The 21,853-nt window shown below is 35.7% G+C and overlaps 1 protein-coding gene across 6 annotated transcripts in view; it reads left to right on the plus strand.

Annotated features, from left to right (window-relative positions):
• Nucleotides 1–21,631, plus strand: part of LOC108363063 (uncharacterized) — an 84,967-nt gene extending 63,336 nt beyond the window's left edge. For 3 of the 6 annotated variants that reach the window (XM_017616303.1, XM_017616302.1, XM_017616304.1), the window contains 11 exons: nt 10,245–10,396; nt 10,711–10,845; nt 10,909–11,166; nt 11,237–11,576; nt 11,641–11,727; nt 11,790–11,940; nt 13,894–14,059; nt 14,203–14,346; nt 14,429–14,528; nt 20,098–20,241; nt 20,607–21,189. In XM_017616303.1, the coding sequence (XP_017471792.1) occupies nt 10,245–10,396; nt 10,711–10,845; nt 10,909–11,166; nt 11,237–11,576; nt 11,641–11,727; nt 11,790–11,940; nt 13,894–14,059; nt 14,203–14,346; nt 14,429–14,528; nt 20,098–20,241; nt 20,607–21,189 (2,260 nt within the window). Of the gene's footprint in view, nt 1–10,244; nt 10,397–10,710; nt 10,846–10,908; nt 11,167–11,236; nt 11,577–11,640; nt 11,728–11,789; nt 11,941–13,893; nt 14,060–14,202; nt 14,347–14,428; nt 14,529–16,571; nt 16,890–20,097; nt 20,242–20,606 lie in introns of those variants that run through there. The other 3 variants (XM_017616306.1, XM_017616305.1, XM_017616307.1) reach the window with 2 other exon arrangements.
• Nucleotides 21,632–21,853: the final 222 nt, after the last annotated feature.

Raw genomic sequence — 21,853 nt, forward strand, 5'->3', positions numbered from 1 at the left:
TCGCCCTGTCTGAAACTCCATTTGTTGGAGAACGGCTCGAAGAGGGCCTTCCCAATTCTGACAGAGCTGGTGGTATTGCTCAACTTAATTTTAAATAGCCGTAGCAGTTTGGCGAGGATGCAAAATTCAGACATAGCGGTGTATAGACTACTCCTTTTAGTGAAGTCTAAAGCGGCTTTAAAGTCGACAAACAGGTGGTGAGTGTCGATCCTTTACTCGCGGGCCTTTTCCAAGATTTGGCGTATTGTGAATACCTGATCCATTATGGATTTGCCAGGTCTAAAGCGACACTGATAAGGCCCAACCAGTTTATTGACGATGAGCTTCAGACTTGCATATGGGCATTCCCATGGTGGCGCACGTGGCAGTCGTACGATTTCAATGTGATACAAAAAAGGAATACCATTTGTTTTCTTTAACTCTTTTGGGCCATTGTATAGCACATAATTAGCTCTATATTTAACCGAAAAATCAAATCAATCGAACTGCTTGGTCCTGAAATATAAGCATTTAAAGAGAGTGTCGTTACGTGACAAAAAATGGAAGTTGATTTTTTCTTTTCTTACAAAATCGCAAAACTCTGCGAATTGTGGATGGCTATTTTCATGAAACTTATTTTAATATGATTTGGAGCAATTTTAGTTGTTTTTAGAGTTTTTTGAATTAATGCAAATTGTTTCAATTCTCTTTTACAACCCCAAGTGTGAAACGTGACGTGACGTGGCGTCACGTGACATAAATTTCCATCGTTATATTTTTGTTAATATTGCTTTTAAATGAATTTTCAACGCAAATAAAACATGTATTTTATGTAGAATATACTTTATATTTTGACTTCAGCGCCAATTCAGGGTCAATTTATTAGAAATCTATGATTTATTATGTTTCAACCACATACGCCAAATTCGAACCAAATCGGACCATAAATACGGTTTTTCGAAATATCTCGACCTTGGCACCACCTAGGAAGACCATTTTATGCAAAGATGATTCTACTTACTTAGCCAGTATATATTTTAAAAAGCAGACAAATCGGCCCGTAAATACGTTAGATATAAAACTTTTATTTTTTTTGTCGTGGTGGACCTTCCGCTGGAAACACCCATATAATACACTCGAAAAGAGTGCTTGGAAGGCTGATTCCGCGGTAGTTGGCGCGAACAACGGGGTCACCTTTACAGTGGACTGGGCAGAGCACACTTAAATTGCAGTCGTCCGGCATGCGTTCATCTGGCCATAGTCTACATAAGAGGTGATACATGCACTTATCAGCTCCTCACTGCGATATTTCCATAGCTCAGCTGGCAGGATGTCGGCTCCATCCGATTATCTGGTTTGACCGACCACAGAGTGGTGTCGTCTAGATATTTTTATTGAGAATAAATTCAGCTCAATAAAGAAATTTCCAAATAACCACACTCTATACTGTCAAAATGCACAAATCTCAAAACGTCAAATCCCTGCTTTCTTCTTTTTTTTAATAAAAGAGCCCGGCTTCCCTGCCTTTAGTATTTTCCGCTAGCCTTTTCCGCGCGAAGAAGTCCCTGTTCACATACCGGGAGCTAAACACGCGAGTACAACTACACTTATTCCGTTGCATTTTACTTAGGGTGTTCATATGCTAACGCCAGTTAAACGCAAATAAGTTCGTGCAGGCGGGTTAAGCGCCTGTCATGTGAACGTGCTCTAATAGAGTTACTCAGTGAGTTTAACATCGCTTTGAACTTCTGTGCTGAGCATTCATCCAGTTTACTCATCCACTTAAATATTTGGGACTTGTATACATCGCATTTTATCGACTTTGATGAAGTATGAAGTAATTGGAGCATATAGGGTGTGTTCAGAAACGCATCAAGCCAGAGCATCAACATGTTTTACTCCTAAACTATAATTGATGAAGTGCCTTATTATGTAACTAAGTTCCAATTAGGCATTTAACCGTGGCTGCGCATGTTGGACACTTCCATCAATTATTGTTTAGAAATAAAAGAGACTGATTCTTTGGCTTGATGCATTTCTGAACACATCCATATTATTTGCATCATATCGATTTTGTCGCCATCTCGCTTATTTGCTGGCAATTAAGCAACCATGGCAATAATAGGCGCTTAGCAATAATAGAGGAGGAAAGATTGCCGAACCTAAATTTGCCTTAGGCTAAGAACATTGTGACGTTACAAAGAGAGCGAAAAGACCTTTTCGGTTAATAGCGACAAAAACAAACCTTTATTTTTCAATATGGCAGCACACAGTGAAGCGAAAAACGAAGAAAGCGGAAGAGCATAGCGACAAAAGCAAAAAAAAGTAAGTGCACCTGGGCCACACTGTAGAAGTGAAACTTACGTTACTTATCTATCTATACATACACACATCTGCTTTTGCTTAAGGTTATATTTTTTCGCTTTTTTTCTATCAATGTAGTAGATTCCTACCTCTACTACTGTTCGTTTTAATAACATTCATGTTATTCTGTTTTTCCATTATTTTCATTTTTATCTTCATACTCTATCGATATAACGTCCATCAAAATATCGATAACAAAATCGAAGACAAATTCGATAAAAATTTCAATAGCAACATCGATAATACCATTTGTAGCTAAATCGATTAGAAAATAAATAAAAATATCGATAAATATCGATAACAAAATCGATAAATATCGATAACAAAATCGATTTATATCGATAAACAAATCGATAACAAAATCGATAAATATCGCTAACGATGTCGATAAATAACGGTAACAAAATCGATATATATCGATAACAAAATCGATAAATATCGATTACAAAATCGATAAACATCGCTAACAAAATCGATAAACATCGCTAACAAAGTCGATAAATATCGAGAACAAAATCGATAACAATATCGATTATAAACTCGATAAGTATCAATAACAAAATCGATTTATATCGATAAACAAATCGATAACAAAATCGATAAATATCGAGAACAAAGTCGATAATTGTCGATAACAAAATCGATGAATATCGATACCAAAATCGGTAAACATCGATAACAAAATCGATAAATATCGATAGCGAAACCGATAAAAATATCGATTATTTAATCGATAAATCTCGAGAATCTCTAAAAACTCTAAAATCCAAAAATGGTTCCCAGATTGAGTCTCTGTGTCTCTCTCTATATCCTTTCCTCTTTAATTACCTTTATTTTAATCTTTCTTCCCCTATCTTCATCTTTACTTTTATCGGTATCCTCATCCTCATCTTTGTTTTTCCTTTTATGTTTATCATTTTCTTCATCAACATTAGGCCCCTTCACCTTTGCCCTTATTAGGGCTGTGCGATTATTCGATTACTCGAGCAAGTTGGTTAATCAATTATTCGGTTAATCAATTACTCGAGTAATCAAGATTTTGATTACTCAAAACGATGATTAATCGAGTTACTTGAAATATGATTACTCAAAAAAAATAATTTTGCTCGTTAACAGAGTTTGCTTTGGAAAATGCTTATTTTATTTTTTACATTCTGTATATCGAGGGCTTACAGTGACGGGCAAAACTGTAACATGGTGTAACACTTTTTACTTCAGCCGTCGCTATCTTTCCAAGTTCTAATGACTTTCATACTTTTGTTGTATATTCTTGTTGGTACATCTCTACTCCCTCTCTCATAAAGATTTGAAGTCAATACAACAACAGTAAAAAAACCGGCAGACAAAAATGTAAATTAAGGCAGATGCTACAGTTTTGCACTCATACATTTTTAAGAACTTTTTAACAATTTTCACGAAAAAAAAGAGCTAAATACTAACACAATGTTCAGTACTATTTTGCTTGTTTCAGTTCCTGGATACGATTTGGCATACCTTATTTGTATCTCTGTAAAAATTCTGGAGGTATATCCTTAGTTTGCTTTCACAGCTCATGTACTCGATTTTACGGACTTAGATACTTAGTAAGCTGTGCTTTTAGTTGTTTTCGCAAATTCTCAATGAGATTCATGCCCGCGGATTGTGGAGGTCATTTCAAATTTGCAAATTTTGGCTTTTGTATCCAGTCTTTGCGAACATGTGCAGTGTGTTTTGAGTGATTTTTCAGCAGAAATTCTCATTTTTTCGACTACATCTTCCAAATTTTGTCGAAATATGAACAGATACTGTTCCTTACGCATAATGTGTACTAACAGACCAAGAAAATTTTTGAAATACAACCCCAAACTATTATTGACCGACCACTGTTATTCACAGTTTGCCTTACATGCTGCGCATGGGCTTAATTTGGGTCTTTGACCCAATACCATGCCCGGCCATCTGATTGAAAGCGATTAATTTAGTCTTGTCAGACCAAATTACCTTCAATTGAAACTTAAAAATATGTTTTTTATTGCATTCTGAACGGCCTAACATATCCCAATAGGCAACGGTTCGGTTTTCGTGCGATGCAGCAAAACGCTGCCACACTCGCACATGTATTTTGATCAAATTTGCTTTTTTCTTCTTTATGATGCCTTTGCGCTCAATTTGGCAATTCTTCGCCTCGCTGTCTATTGATTTGCGTTAAAGTTTAATACCTTAAGCGCTTCTGTAATAGTGGTTGCATCGCTACTTGCTGCTAAATTCACAAGATATCGTACCGTAATATTTTTTGACAGACTTCCTTTGTCCTTGGGAACACTTTAGGCTATATTTCTTCTTAGTCTTAACATTTTCAAGTAGCAAATTCCAAAATTGTTTGCCACTTTTCGTGCGGTCCCGCATTTCCGCAGTAAATCTATTATTTACATTTATGGTTTCTGATTAACTATATTATTTACTGGTGATCACTACTTCTATAAATTACAATAAAGAAAAAAGTCATCTGACTTCCAACTAAGTAAAAGATAACTGTCAAATGCAAAACTGAGTGTGAGTGTAAAACTGTAACATCTGCCTCAATTTACATTTTTGTCTGCTGGTTTTTTTGTTGTTGTTGTATTGACTTCAAATCGTTATGAGAGAGGGAGCAGGGATGTACCAACAGGAATATACAACAAAAGGATGAAAGTCTTTAGAACTTGGAAATATAGTGATGGCTGAATTGAAAAGTGTTACACCATGTTACAGTTTTGCTCGTCACTGTATATTCAATACCCTCTATCTACAATTTTGATGAAAATGAGTTTTTGATGGTAACGTGAGCTCTTATTTATCCTTCAGCCATGACAATAATGCCAAACTTAAAATTTTGCTTTTATGGTATTATATTCTCATTTTGAAAAATCCACTATCTGCAATAACATTTTGTTACAAAAGCAAAATCCTCTATCTACACAATTTTGCTGGAAAATCGTTTTCATTACCATTTTTTTTGTGGCAGGTCAAATAAAGACTGGGTAAGGTACATGTGCCGATGCATGTATGTATATGTTCCGGTAAAATCCGATCTTAGGTCAAACTAGTTTTGCCCAGGCTATACTTGTTCTACCTAATGCGATGTCCAACCGAAACCAAATCTTGTGGACTGCGTAGCTTCAGTTGGACTGATGATGAGAGTTACAAAAATAGTTTATTCTAAGATCGGGTTTGGCCGGTAGCTTACAGGTATATACATGTCCGCTCATTTACTACAATACTGTCATAACTCAAAAAATCAAAACTCGAGAAAGACGGCTTTAAAGTTTTGAGTTTACATATACGCCGATACTAAAAATGAATACATATTTTATTCTAGTGAGATTCTGGTAAAGGCCTGTATGCAGCTCTCAAGAAAAGCAAAAACTCCATATAAAATGACGTACAAGAAATGGCTAAGAAATTTTCTTGAGTCAAATTTCCTTAAGGCAGTATGCAGTTCTTAAGAAATTTACTACGCTTTCTACTGCGGTTTTCTAAAGTTTTTTGTGAAGAAAGAGCATAAGGCAACCCAGGTTTGCAACAGAAATATATGCCCGTTCCATTATTTCTTGAGGAAAGAGTGAGGCAACAGGCTGTGAAGTATCAAAAAATGTCAAAATTCCTTGGACATACACGCGAAATAATGGCAATTTTTTCTTGACCGTTTTCTTGAGAGCTGCATACAGGGCTTAATCGATACAGCTATGATATTTTTACAAGAAATAGAAGAAGACATAGCGATAATTTCTGCATACTCAACTCAAAATTTGTATTTTTTGGATTATGACACTACTAAAGTAAATGAGCGATGTGTATATGTTTATTTGCCTCCACTTGGTCCGAAGATTCCCACAATTCTCTCTTACTCATATCTATTTAAGAGTTTGACCAACCATCTCTTCGATGACAGGCAAAAGCCCTGGTGCAGACAAAATACCGTACCCCGTTCTAAAAAAACATCCGTATCCCATCAAACATAGAGTCATTAAACTCCATAACTACATTTTATTTCAAGGGTTATATCATCAAGAGTGGGAAACTGCTATTATTATTCCTATTGCCAAACTAAATACGCTAATGATATTTTAATTTTTTCTAAGACTAAGGACTTGACGCAAGTAAAAATTATTTTTTCTAACATACTAAACGATCTAATCAATTGGTCCAAATCTTCAGGAGCTCAGATTTAAGCTGACAAAGTAATTTTTTCACATATGCAGAAAATACAAATAAATACATACATCCAACCCTCTCCTTGTCTAACACCCCTCCCCTATACTGATACATTGAAAATATTTGGAATGATTTTTTACAATACACCTAATTTTAAGCAGAACTGACATTATGTAAAAGTTGTTTTTGGGCTCGTAATTTATGGACACTGCGCAAAAAAACATCTCAAATTGCTAGAAACACCTTACTATGTAGCAGAGGAGAAAAAGCATCCGTGCATTTCCCACCTCGCCAATAAAAGCTATCTCTCACGTCGAATCCTGCTTTCAACAAAAAAAACTGATGTAGCAAGCAATCACCTTTATTTCGTATATTAAGCTACATCAAAGATTTCGACATCATCCGATGCTTACTAAAGTAAAAACTCTACCGCAAGGGCATTTGCCCAGTTTGATACTCATAAATTACCTGGGAGCTTATTTTCACAGACGGTTCCAGATATGGTGGTAACAAAAGGGCTGGGTGTTACAATTGTCTTCAGTGCTTTTCCGCGTACTGCTCGGCATTTACAGCCGAATCAGCTGTACGTTTCGCCTCTATAAACGAAGGAAATTTCCTCATCTGAACGGACAGTAAACCAGCCAGCGAAGCCTCTTTTAACAGTGCTAATGATTCTCATATAATTTCGAAATCACGTGAAATACTCTTTTGACACAAACACACATTTAAAATTATGTGGTTACCTGGGCACATCGGAATAGAAGGGAACGAATTTTCACACCTATGATTTCTGCATTAAAATCTTAGTTTAACATAGTATTTACGTCTAAAGAACTGACATTTTCATTATTCTGCAAAACCCTCTATCAGCAAATTTTTCTATATAAATAGTTATAATTCGAATTGCAATAACCTTTATCTGATCTTTAAACTAAAATTAAATGAATTAAAAGTAAAAAACTATTTTTAGTATATTGCGTGAATATTTAAGACATGCGTGTGTACTTAAAATTATTAACACTTTTAAAAACAGCTGCCAAAACAGTTTTTTTGCTCTCCTGAAAAATTGAGTTTTTGCAGATAGAGGATATTGAATATAAGCCCTCGATATGAAAAAAATTGTTTGCTTTCATTTTTGAAAACAGAAACGTTGTTTTCAAAGTATCAAGGAACTTTAACTACTTTATACATATGTAAAGAGTTGAAATGTTGATTACTCATTTTACTCGAAATGTTGATTAATCATAAAGCAAATTACTCAAATATTTTTGTTTTTAGTTAATCAAAAATCTTGATTACTCGAGTAACTGAACTTTTGAGTAATCATAATTTCCAATTAATCGAATAATTGAGTTATTTACTTTATGATTAATTAAAATTTTGAGTAATCAATTAATCGCACAGCCCTAGCCCTTATACATATAAGTAAAGTGTTTAAATTTACCTTGGTCCTCGTGTTTACCTTTATCTTTACACATCTTTGTTTTTGTTTTTATTTTTACCGTTGCCTTTATAATTTTCTTTATCTGTGTACGTACTCACCTTTACTTTCATTCTTGTATTGGTATTTCTAAGTGTTATCCTCTAACCTTTTATTAGCATGTTTTTGTTAAATTCATACCATATGCATACACACAAGAAGTACTTGTTTCAGCCCCAACCATTTCCGTAGCACCATTTCCGTTGCATCACTTCCGTTACATCATTTCCTTTGCATACACACAAGAAGTACTTGTTTTAGCCCCACCCATTTCCGTTGCACCATTTCCGTTGCATCATTTCCGTTGCACCATTTCCGTGTGCAATTTCCGCTGAATTTGCCAATTTACTCCCACCCAACCAACCGCCGCTAAAGAAGTTTCACTTCAAAAAATTGTTTTCTCTGCTTTCTGAGCTGACGGTTGCTGCACTAGGTTTTGACGCTCTCGTTGTCGCGTCCCTATGTTCTTTGCCTAAGTATCTGGTTTCGAGTATTTGTTTGTGTTTCGATACCTACTTAGTACTTGGTTCAAAAGTATCGATGCAAAAAATTACTTGGTATGGAACAAAAAGTATCGAGTATTTACTTGTATTTACTCGTATCGTTTCATCCCTACTCAGTGCACAATCCATTGCTAGGATGGGGGTGGTTTCCCAACCGATAACACGTTTACATACCGAGCCGATTTCTTCAAGCCAGAGGCGCGCTTGCAGCCACCTATTACCACTTAAACCGAATAAACCGGAGAATATTTTGGCGTCACAACCACGTTTTTTTTAACTTCTTCATTTATAACTAACGTGACCAACCGTACTGCTTTCGGAAGTACAGTACTTCTTTTTGAGCCGTTGTACTTCGTACTTCGAAGTACAGTCAAATGTACTTCGTTGCAATATTTTGTAATACCTTTTAAGTTGAGTTTTCTTTAACTGATTCGAAAAATTCTAAATGGTTAGTCATCTCAGTTAAAAAGGGTACTCGTAGATCAACCCATATGTAAATTATGACTGTCAATCACTTCACATCTGTAGCTGACAAATTTCATTGTAAATGACTATTCAATCAATAAAAATGTGTTTAAAGGCCGGTCTACATAGAACTTTCGCGTTGACTTTGGCGCTGGCGTTGGTTTGAAAGAACGCACGTCAAAGGTATGCTTGCTACAATGAACGCTTGGCACCGAATGCCTTGGCCACTAAATTAACATACTCACAATAGATAAATTAATATTTCATATCAATAAATTCATGAAAAAAGTATTTTTGGATTGTTCCTCCCTTCCAAGACTCGTATGGGCTAATTTTTGGAAAATAAAAGAAAGAGATTTATGATGGGAATTATGATGGGCTTTCTCATGGAAATTTAATTTGTATTCTTATAACTCCAGTCTACATACATATCGCGAACTTTCTTCAAAGGTGTACTAATTCAATATTTACCTTATCTTGTCAATTTAACTGAATGAAGTTTTTCAAATAGTATTTTCGACAGTAAACCTTCTTAAACCGCATTAATTTAACACCAGAATTGTAATATTTAAAATATTCCCGGTAGCAAACTTTCCTAAACCTCTTTATTTTTTGTGGTATGCGTTTTGATCTTATTACACAAAGGGGGGGAGGTGGTGCAGTTTTACCCGAAAAGGAAATGTATTTTATGAAAAGCTTTTAATGTCAGAGATACACTCAGATGTTGGTCATTGCCTGCGGAGGCAATTTAGATGTTGCTAAGACCAGGGATCGAACCCAGACCCTACAGAGTAGTAGCAGGCCCGAAAAGGGGGAAGGGGGCCAGGGCTTTTTAAGAGGCCCGAAATATGAGAATCATAACTTGTTATTAATTTTTTGCAATGTAACTCCCCTTCGTTATAGGCTTTTATTACAAACAAATACTTATATTCCGATTCGTGCTGATTGTTTCTGACTCCTTAAATTATATAAAATTACCATATGCGTTTAAATTAATATGATTTATGTATAGGGGCTCGTGATTTTTTAGTCCGGGGCCCAAGTATTCTCTCGACAGTACACACCTCTAAGCACTCAGCCAAAGCGGGCGGGTAGGTTATTAATTCGATAATTTGATAATTCACAGCTTCTTAAAATAAGTAACATATTAAGTACATACATACATGGTTGTGCAAGTGTGTGCAAAATAACTAGGAACGTATGCACAAACCATTGAAATAAACTACTTGTTTTAATGACAATTTAATTGAATTTATATTAAAAATTAATATATTTTCCAGACGAGAACTAATTGAGCAAAAATCACGTTACAACACGCAAATTGGGGATGCGCAGAAGAATGTGCAAAATTTGCAGAACAAAGTCGCGGAAATGCAGGCGAAAATTGGAAAACTGGAGCAAGAACTGTCGGCGAAGGCGTGGAATGTAGAGCGTAAGGAAATTAACTAAAAATGATGTTTCATGCAGATCAGGGGCGAATCCAGCGGGGAGATTTTGGGTGTTATTCTACGTGTCAGTCAGTGGCGGACCTACGGGGGGTATTTTAATATGGCGCATATGTATGTATAAAATGGTGTCTATGTATTAAAACACTCCCCATGGGTCCGCCACTGACTGACACGTAGTTTAACCCCTCTGGATCCGCCACTGATGCAGATACATACTTTTATGTACATATGTACAAACATATCTAATATTTAGTAATAACATCACAAAAATTAATATTTATCTACTTAACAATTTAAGGATTACAAGGCGAACTAAAGGCGGCGCAAATGGACGACGACTTCGTGCGAAAGCGGTTGAAATTACTTGAAGATGAAAAAACAAGTCTACGCCACAAATACAGTGAGAATGAGGACGAGTTCAGGAGAAAATATGGTAAGCTCAGTATCGTGTAAGTTAGACTGGCTACAACTGCTGATTGGATTTTTTTCTCGACAGAGGAAGTCGAAACTCAGTACAACGAATTGGAGGTGAAGTACAAAGAAACTAAACAGTTGGCCAGTAATCTACAAACACAACTCGCAGCAGCGCAATCCGAAGCAGAAGAATGGCGAAAGGAAGTTGAAAAAATACGCGGCGAATTGGAAGCACAGATCACAATATTGAAAAATGCGCTGGAGAGCTCTGAGGCGGAACGGAAAATCTGTCAGGATAAATGGCAAAAGGAATTCGAAATGTTGAGAACGCAAAACAGGGGTGGGTGTTGGACTAAACTCAAATTTGACACATATTTTCCTAAGTAATTTTTTTTTGTATGCTTATTTAGATCGGGAAGATACGCTAATGGCCGATTGTGAATGGCAGCTTCGTCAGATACATCAGCAAAATAAAGAAAAAACCGATAAAATTCAGCAAGAGCGAGAGTTGGCCTTGGAGAGAGCGGAGGAATTAGAGAATGAGTTAGAGGAGCGCAAGCAGGAAGTTGAAGGTTTAAAGGTATACCAGGCTGAGGTTAAATTGCTGCGGGGCGTTGTAACCGAACAGGAGCTAGCTATAAAATCTCTTATGCAACAAATCGATAATATCAGAGGAGAACTGCAGCAGACCAATACAAATCTGGAGGAACAAATGAAAGCCGTGAAGAAAATCAAGAATCAGTGTGATAGGTGAGCTAGTGAAAATGTGTTCAAAAGTTTGAATAATGCAAAAACAAAAATTAATTAATTACAGCGCGCTCTGTGATAAGGAACGAGAAGTAGTCAATCGTATCAATGAGGTGCGGAATCAAGCTGCCGTCTTCTGGGAGGACAAACTATAGTAAGAATATGATATGAAATATATTAAAACTATAAAACTAAATTTGCCACATTGTTTAACAGTACAGAGATGACAAGACTGAAAACTGAACTCGAATCCGTTTACGTGGACGAGCGTCGGGAAGCTCTCGAGAAGCTGCAAACTGAGCATATTGAAGAGCTTCGTGCTCTAACATCACGATACAGCTCCAACGAGGATGAGCTCAGAACTGAGGTTAGTAATTATCGGTATATTAAAGGTACATAAAGATAAGTATGAATATTGGTCTATACAGGCTATGCCACATTATGCCGGCTGCGTTTAATAGCGTTTGACTATGACAGTGGTATTAGATAAAAATGCATTAACTTGAAAGTGGTCGAGACGTGCAAACTTTAATTTCAAAGCTCATTTGTCTTGTATTTCTTTGTTCACAGCTAAACGAATCTCAACAGTTACAGCTTTTCTGGCAAGCTGGTCCTTCTTATTACGAATTTTCTTGACACAGGAACCTAAAAGGGGTATATTCAGAACAGATTTCTAACAAAATATCTGACGGTAACAAGGGGAAATGCAAGCAGCGAAAGTTTTATATATAGAATTTTCGCTTTTTTGCAAGTTTTAAAAATAGAATTTTCGGTTTTCTGAAAATGACCGCTACGTGGCAGGTGGGCGTAATTCCAATTTTAACATTTTTCAAGAGCTTGATTTACTACACTACATACATGTGCATCGAGTTTCGTAGGAATTATAAAATAAATTTTAAAGAAAAACATGTAAATAACGTGGGTGGGACCACGCCCACTTTCCAAAAATTTATAAACTATTGTTATTAGGGAGGGGCTATTGAAAACATCAACTTTGAGTAAATTAGATGTCGTTGTTACTGAAATGTCACAGCTTTTGAATTTCTGTAAATTGCCATTACCATTCGTTTTTACGTGTACCAAGTTTGGTTGAGATACATAAAGTGGTCCAAATAAATATACCGTCTGAAAGCCCTTTCGTTTCGCACCCATATGGTGATACACATTTCTCTTACCTACTGTGGTGGTGAAAAGAGGATGAATGGTGTTTCGTTTTTAATATTTAAATTTTTTTTTCAAGTTAAAATTTCTCTGTTTTTGTTTATAAAAATATGGTTCAAGCTTTAACAAAAGCCATATAAATCACACTTCCGAAGTTTATACAGACTACAAAAATTTTCATCTAAATTTCGAACTTTTTAACCAGAATTTCTATACAATTTTTGGGTGCGCAGTTAACAGGCTTATGAAATTCTAGTAAAATAAGTGCAAGTTTTGATCGGCTGAAAAATCGCATTCATTTTTAATATTTTTGTTTTTGCTGACGGCTTTTGCGGTTTTATATGACTCATGTTAAAACATGTATGTACCATAAAATACAACAAAAAATAAATTTTAGCTTGAAAAACATTGTAAATATTAAAAACGAAACACCATTCATCCACCTTGACCGCCACTGTAATTCGCTTGGTTCAAACTAAATTTAATTTTTGAAACAGGTGGCTTCTCTCCCATAGTTCAGTCAAAATATTAATCTTTTCAAAACCATTTCAGTTGATACCCATTTTGTAATAGTCGACTTATTTTTTAAAATAATGCGAGCACATTTTAAAAAGGTGGCAGCTCTGTTCGAAAAGGAAACCATATTGCACATCTGCAGTCCAAGCCTTTTAATTGGACTCCTCTTTTTAGAAAATCGAGCGAACGGTGCGGATTGATTATTAAATAATTTAAATTTGATTATTCAACAGTTGGCAACTCCTTTCGAAAAAATAGAAGCAGTTTGCTCATCTACAAGTCAAGCGTTTTAATTTGACAACTAATTTTTGAAAATCTAGCGAACGGTGCAGATCTTAAGTACTGGACAAAAACTCAGTATTTTGTTTTAGGAAATCGACCAAAGCGGCGAAAATCACAGAAAAGCACTCATTTAATGTAATGAACACGGGAGGACACCAAACTCCTCAAGTAAAGAGGACAGGTCTATATCTTCCTAAATGTATTCCTTTCAATTCGATTTAACAAGTTATACAGGCAGGTTCTGCAATTCACTTCCGAGTGAATTTCAATCAAACTCGCTTTAAATTCAGATTTGCAGGATTATTTGATTATTTGTAATTTATCTTCAGCAAAAATAGTACCAAAATAACTTCCATTGCAGCTCAACGAATTGCAGGAGCGTTTTGAACGCAAGAGCGAAGAGTTCATAGAGATGCGGGATAAATCTGACAACACCTTGCTGCAAATGCGAATGCATTTGGATCGTGCTGATCGTGAATATCAAAATGCGATGTGTCGGGAGGAAGAGCGGAGAGAAACATTGGAAGGTAGTATAAAACTGTAGAACATCCGCTCATGGAGGCTATATCCAAGACGATATTTTTATAATATGTATTCAGAAATATAAATTTTCCGAATATTTAAGTAAAATATTAGTAAAGAGATCCTATTTTCACTTTTATTTTTCCAGAAAACTTGCAAAAAGAGTTTCAAGCCGAGAGAGAAGAAATGGAGGACAAATTCCGCGAGCGTTTAAGTCAGGTAAAGGAGGAATTCGCTAAGGAGTTACAGCACGCAACACAGGAAATTCGGGAGCAGCATCGAAAGGAATTGGGTAATTACTTTATAGACGGCATTTGTTTTCTAAATATCTAACATAATAAGCTACTCATATTTATGTATGCATAATTTTTCAGAGCTACAGAAGGCCAAACTGCAAGCTGAGAAGGAGGAAGCGCTGCAGGAACTTGCAGATCGCCATCGTAAGAAACTGGCCGTTGTCGAGGAGCAAATCAAGTAAGTTGAAATATTTAGAAACTCGTTTTGCGCTTCTATTACCTACAGAATTTATTGAAATTGATCTCAGAATTAAAAAAAAATCCGTAAAAATCGTTTGCCCTTGACTGCTTCCTTGCCAGTATATTAACACTTAACTAAAGCATAATTCTTATAATGCAAATCCCCAATTGGTATCATCTTTGAATAACCGACTCTTGTTGCAATGATCTGAGCCTCAAATACTAAATCTCACAATGTCTGTAAATCTTTCATTTGGTCCTCATATATACACAGCATTACCGCTGCTTTCCAGTACTCAATAACTTTTCTTACTCAAGTAAAAAGTTTTGTAAATTACAGCATTAAATTAACTTCATTCTAAATTAGCTCGATTATTTTAAGAATAAGGGTTGGTCCAAATTAGAAGCAAATTTTCGAAAGATTTTAATATTTTATTGATTTAAAATTTATTACACCTTAAAATCGGGATTGTCGATTTGATTCTATGTTAATTTTTGGTGTAAAATTAGAGTACCATCCGTTAAATAGTTTTCGTAGAAGATTTAATTGCTGTCTTAACTTCCGAAAACACTTAAAAGCTGGATATTTGATCCCTAGTTTCTTTTTTGTAACGGATGCTTTGGCAAAATATATTAATAGAAAATATTTCTCAAGCATTATGGTAACACAGGGCGACACCGATTTTGGTCCGGCAAATGTCAAAGCTGTTTTGATAGACTTCTTTCTGCAGATTACGAGTCCGCAAGTATATACATGGTTTCCATCAGCTTGAGATTTTGAGAAAAAAGAGGTGAAATTGTCACAAATAGTGTTTTTTGCCAATATTTTAAACTTCCATTTAGGCCTAAAATAAGTCTATAACACTCGACTTCTATCCCTTAATATACCATCCCTGCGTGTGTTTTAGTTTATAAATTGTATGGTGAATAATCTTAAAGGAAAAGGCAGGAATCCTGGCAAATAGTTTTTGACTTTGGTAGTATCTTGCAAGCCTATACCTGTGATCGTATTTTCAACCAAAACCTATACAAATATGTTGGGGACTGAATCTTATTCTTCAAGTATGGCGTCTTGTGGGCTCCGTGTTAAGTTAATCGAATCCATATGAGTAAATTCTTTGAACATAAAAAGTGCTTATTTCATAAAACGGTTTTTATGGAACATTTTCCGAATTTATGGAGGTTGCAAGTTTTATCGGGAGAGTAGGGGGAGTCGGGAATGGATTTTGGTCCCGTCCTGCCTGCAAAATAACGCCCATCCCTGTCTTTCGAAATCAGCGTGGGTCCCGATATCCTGCGCCTTAGAGATACATATGTATATTAAATTCGAATCGTTTTTGTAGTGTTTTGGGTACTTACAAGGGTTTGAAAGGTGATCTAATTGTGTTATTGGTTCCAGATGAGTCTTGACATGTTTATACAACTATCTAGTGCAATATTGTTCAGTCAAAGGGCAATAATTTTCTCGTTGTGGAAAGAAGGTATGAAATCATTATAAATTATTCAGCTGACCAACAGGCATTCGTCAAAAAACGGCCTGGAAAGTTGCATGATCGTCCGTTATTACAACAGCATAATGCAAGACCACACACCGCGAGAAAAACGAAGGATGTTTTGAACGATTTACGATGGGAATTGCTTTCGCTTTGAAAGCGCTTTTCGATTTGAAAGCTTAACTGACGTAAAACTTGCTATAGATAGGTGGAGCAGGCACCGAAAGCAGAAATTAGTTTATCGTTGAGATAAATGTATTCAGCTAAATGGAGATTATGTTGTAAAACTACATTTTAATATTGACGAAAATTAAATTCCCAGATCTTTAGAAACATCCCTCGCATAGTATTACAAATCGACTTGTTTAGAACTATTGTCAACTGTATCAAGACTAGTCCAGCCCGGTCATACTTAAATATTTAAATAAGTAATTACTAATATTTGGACCACACTTTAAATTTAACTACAACACTAATTGTAATGACATTTTTTTCTAAATCAATGCAAACATGTAACATTTGTACCTATGTATGTACTTTCTCAACAGCATTACGTATGCGAATCGTGATGTCCTGGTGAATGATGAGACATTTTCATCATCAACATCGTCACCATCATTGCTAATTCTCACTGCCTTGTGTGTGCTTGCGAAGCGGTCGTGTCCATATATTGTGCCATCAATGTTTGTGCTTTATCTGACCATGTCGCCATTAATTACGTTGGCATGCTTAGTGTTGAACATAATTGCTGTTGTATTTATAAGATATCGCTATTTGTTAAATTCAAAATGAGTTTTGCCTATAAATATAATGCAACTTTGTCAATAAGATTCAATTAATAAATACTAGATGGAAATCCAGCTGCCACTGAGAGCATTTAGTTAATTTAATGATGAAAGTCAATTTAGAAAAAAATATAACGCTGTTGAAATGTATGTATAAAGGCTCAAACTGACATTTTTTTTTATCTAATAAAACATATCGACGGCTGAGTAGCAGAACGAACCGCTCTACCTCAGAAAAATTTTCCAGAACGCCTTATTTCAGAATTTTCTTTAGGAACGATTTGATTGAAAAATGCCCTTTTTCGGAATTCGTTTCAACTTTTTTTTTCAATTAAGTTACGGTATTTTGAACTTAACTCTGAGATAGGATCAAATTCTGAGATAGAGCGTTCTTGAAAAATTTTCTGAGATAGGGCGTTTTCGAACCGGCTGCCGAGATAGGTAGATCTTCCACTCAGCCGGTGATATCCTCCCTAAAAATTTGCGTTCCCTAATATAAAGACCAACGAACCAACAAAATTCTCTGTGTTGACGTTTACGTTTTTACTTCTGCTGTTAAAAATAAAAAAAATGTCAATAAGGGCCTTTCTACATTTCAGCAATGATAAGTGCGTATATATTTTCTTTCTGTAACCTTTTGAAATAATACACTACTATTATGCATTTACTGCAGTTCCTCTTTAAATTCCCTGCCATCACCTTCTGCACAGATAGCCATATTTATTGCCTGCTTTCAGTTTTTCTCAGTAGATGCTTTTATTCTTAAGAATTTACCCGACTTTGTTTCGGCGAATGAACTGCTCTACTGGTAATTCTGAACAAAAAATTGCATAAATTCCAGGGAAGTATAGTTCTAAAATAGATTTCCAACCTCCTTATTTTTAAGTTTAGCTACTGATTCCTAACCAATTTCTTGTTTATATTTAGTAAATTTTTTTTTTGCCAATATATAATGTACATAAGGCGATTTTGCCTACGATCAATTGGACGATTTTTGCAAAGCAAAGAGTTTATCACTATCCGAATTAATTTTGTGTTATGTCACTTTAACGAATGCTCGGAAACAATTTTGTTGCGGTAAATGTTAAAGCTCCGCAGGTACCTATAAAGTTTCCATCACCTCAAGAGGTTTGGTTAAGCATACATTAACTCTCGACTACACCCGCGAATACCCTTACACCCTGACCTGAAGGTCACCAACATATATAAAACTTTCAGGACTAATTGTTGAAAATTTAAACGTTAATTGAATTTAAAGTAGAAAATTCTATCACCTTGTGTTTTATTGCGGTAGGTACTCAAACTTCGCCAATATCAGTATTTCCTATCCAGTCCAGGCGTTAAATTGAGTTGTAAACTCTATCACCCCTTGAGCTCCTCAAATATTGCCTAAAGCGCCATTTTTTGACACTTTGACCCCGTTTTTCCCAAAATCTGGAGCTCATGGAAACTTTATACCCATGGACTCGTTATCAACACAAAAAATTTATCAAATATAGTTTTAGCATTGGTCGCACCAAACTTAATGTTGCCCTGTGTAATTAGATGATGATGCATGGTAGAATGTGGAAGCCCCGAACAAAATTATTTATGTTAGAAATTTAATTGATTCAACCATATTAAAAAAAAAATGGTGACAACATGTTATGTTTCCATCAAGGAATTTTTAAACAGCTTTCATCTGACAAAAATTTATTTCAGTGGAAACCGTTTTTAAAAATATCTGGGTCAAAGAGTTGTTTAAAAATTCGTCTGAAAATTAATTGAGTTTAATTTGATAATAATAATAGATAATAAAAATAGATTGCCGCTTGCACATATGTTAGTGTTTGGCCGAGCTTCTCCTCCGATTTGTGGCGTTTGCCTTGATGTTGTCACACAAAGCGGAGGGACCTACAGTTTTACGCCGACTCCGAATTGTATTTTTATGAGAAGCTGTTTTTCATGGCAGAAATACACTCGGAGGTTTGCCATTGCCTGCCGAATGGTGACTGCTGTTAAGAAAAACCCTTTTTTCTAAATTTCTTTGCGATGTTGCCTTGACCAGGGCTTGAACCCAGGCGCTGCACAGTGGAAGCACGCACTGCTTACCACACTAGCGGCCGCTGTTTCATAGACGAATAAATAAATAAATTTATTTTATCATATGAATTTATTTAAATTCTTTAAACAGGTGGCAACCGTCTTTAAGAATATTCTCCAAACTAAGCTTTCTAAACCACTTTAGTTTGATACCCATATTGCAACATTTCATTTACCTTATCAGTTTAATTTAATTAAAAAATTTAAACAGGTGGCAACCCTAGTTTGATACCTACTTTGTAATAATATGATATTTATCTCATAAATTTAATCGAATTGAAGTAGGGTAAAAAAATATTAAATTAGTTATGGATTAACAACTAAAATAAAAAATAAGGACAAAGAATTGCCAGTAGAATACATCAGTCACCGAAGCAAAAAAGAGAAAAAATTTGACTCGCTGTAATGCACATATATGTATGTATGCATCTTAAAATTTCGTTATTGTAGAGTGCGATTTTAGTTCAGAGCTTTTGCTATATACATACATAAGACGGAAAAAGTCGAACGACCGTGAGTCTCAGTGTCTCAATATTTGAATGGCCTCGTAAGGCTCGGAGAGGTCCCTCCCAATTCGGATGCCGCGGCGTTCACATCATTTGATTCCTGTCTTATTTTATGATATAAATTTCGAGCCGTATTCCTCTGACATAAGGAGTCTCTGCAAGAAAGAGAAGATTTGGCTCTTCAGATTTTTTGACTGGACACTGTTTTAATATGGCGGGCCCCAAAGCCGGCGCACAACCCATTGCATCCAGTTTTTGTCATCGTTTTCTTCTAAAACTCTCTATCTCTAAAAGTTTATTCAATAACGTTTAAATTTAGACCGAAGGTTGTCTCTGTGTCGTACGTTACTTAGTCGCATTAGTTTTGCGGAGATCCCACATTTAAAAAGTAATCATGTCAAACCTCCAAAAAACATGTTTAGCTGCACAATTTTTTTGGATAGCAAATAAGATATGTGAGTTTAGCTAATACCATACCTCCTAAGACGACGGGAAGGTAATGTTTTCATCACTTCTGAAGTCAAAAATGTATGACTGTACCATTTGTTTTCTAACACTTGACGATTTTAGTTGTTACGAAACTAACACTTCCTAACATAAAACTTATTTTTATATCCTTACTGTACTTACCGCAAAAAACGTTTCCAAATTTTTCGCTAATACACAAACTAAAAACCCAACCAAACCACAAACCGCTACAGGGAAATTGAAATTCGACATCAACACGATCTGAAGGATCTTAAGGCGGCATATGATTCAGAGAAAGCAGCTATGGACAAACGGGACATAAGCAATACAAACGAAATTGAGCAGCTCCATAGGAAGTGTCGGTGCTTGACAAATCTGTAAGTATTTTTTTTTTGTCAATAAATACAAGTACATATATTACAAAAATCCAATAAAAAAGCCTATACAAAAATTTTATTTAGTAAACGAACAAGCTTTAAAGGTACCGTGTACCAGACATTTTAGGTATTCATAGAAGCATTTTCGAAATTCGCTTTCGTTTGTTGTGCTACCAAAGCTTTAGTGGTCCTTGTAATGCATGATTCCTTAAAGCAAAATGAGAGTAGATGTTGTAAATGAATTGGCTCCAACTAAACATTAAATAAGTTAATCATCCGTGCATATGTCTGAACTTATACTTTTATTTTTAAATGACAGTTACTTATTAAATTAACCTTCCACCACTTCTCCACCATTCTTTCAGTTTTGAAGAGATGCGCATGCGCTATGAACGCCGTGATCCTCGCCCGGAGGATCTGCGTGAAATCGATGAACTGCGTACCCGCTGTGAGTCCCAGGAGCGCGATCTGTTCGACCTAACCGATCGGCTGCGTGAAATGCAAATCCAAATGACAGCTATGCAAGCGGCTAACGGCGATGCGGCCAAGAAGGACCTGAAACAGGTGAAAAAGCCGCCACCGAAAACGATACCAACAAATTGTGACGTCATCTATGAAGATGAAAACGAAGAACGGGAATCACCACCTCCACAAACATCCCCCGTAAATAACCATGCGAACGCTGAAGACGAGGAACAAGACGAGGAGGAGGAGGAGGAGGAGGAGGAGGAGGAAGAGGAGGAAGGAAGTGACGATGAGGAAGAAGAAGTTGTGGAAACAGCAGAGAAAGCTTTCGAGGAGTTCAGAGTTGCGAAAACTCAATCGCGTGTATTAGGTGGCAACAAATCAAAAACTGCCAATCTCATCATATCAGGCAAAGAGCACAGCAAAAAGAATAACAACACAATTAATGAGGATGACGAGAGTCATATGATTACAGCAGTGTAATAGCCAAGCTGTAAAATGCTGAGATTTAATATTTCCTCTGCTACTCATTTGAAAAACGTTTAACCAAATTGACTACCTACACATGCGCACACGCCCCACACACAAGCGCATTACTCATTTTTGTTTTGTTATTGGTTGACTTTTATTGAATTTACAACTTACTTTATTCATATACATAGTTAGAAATTGTTGCTTAGCTATACATATTATTTTCATCGCATTGGCAAAAAAACACAAACTCATACGTACATATGAATACATATGTATGTGCATAAGTTTATAGTTTGTATCTATGCAACTTTGTGCCTTTTAATTAAAAAATCATTAAGAAACAACACCCCAGTGCCCCGAAATTTATAATACCAAACGATAAATTAAAAAAGCGAAACCGTTTAATAAATACAAATTGTGAACTTAAATTAAGTGCAAAAAAATTGCAAAATTTTCAAATAATTTTTGAAATAAATACGTATTACTTTAAATTAATTAAAATGTGTATGTGTTTGTTAATTTTGTTGGATACTCATATAAACCTTTTGTAACCCAACTTTTTCCCTGGATTGCACGGCAATCACTACAATCTGTGGACTGCACTCAACCACCTCTGACGGTGCCATTGGAATACTAAAGGGGACGAAACTAAAAAAAAACTGGGCCAGAGGCC

This window comes from Rhagoletis zephyria, unplaced genomic scaffold (genome assembly GCF_001687245.7).
Source record: "Rhagoletis zephyria isolate East Lansing unplaced genomic scaffold, Rhagoletis_zephyria_1.1 Rzeph_scaffold_01180, whole genome shotgun sequence".
NCBI classification, from domain to species: Eukaryota; Metazoa; Arthropoda; class Insecta; order Diptera; family Tephritidae; genus Rhagoletis; species Rhagoletis zephyria.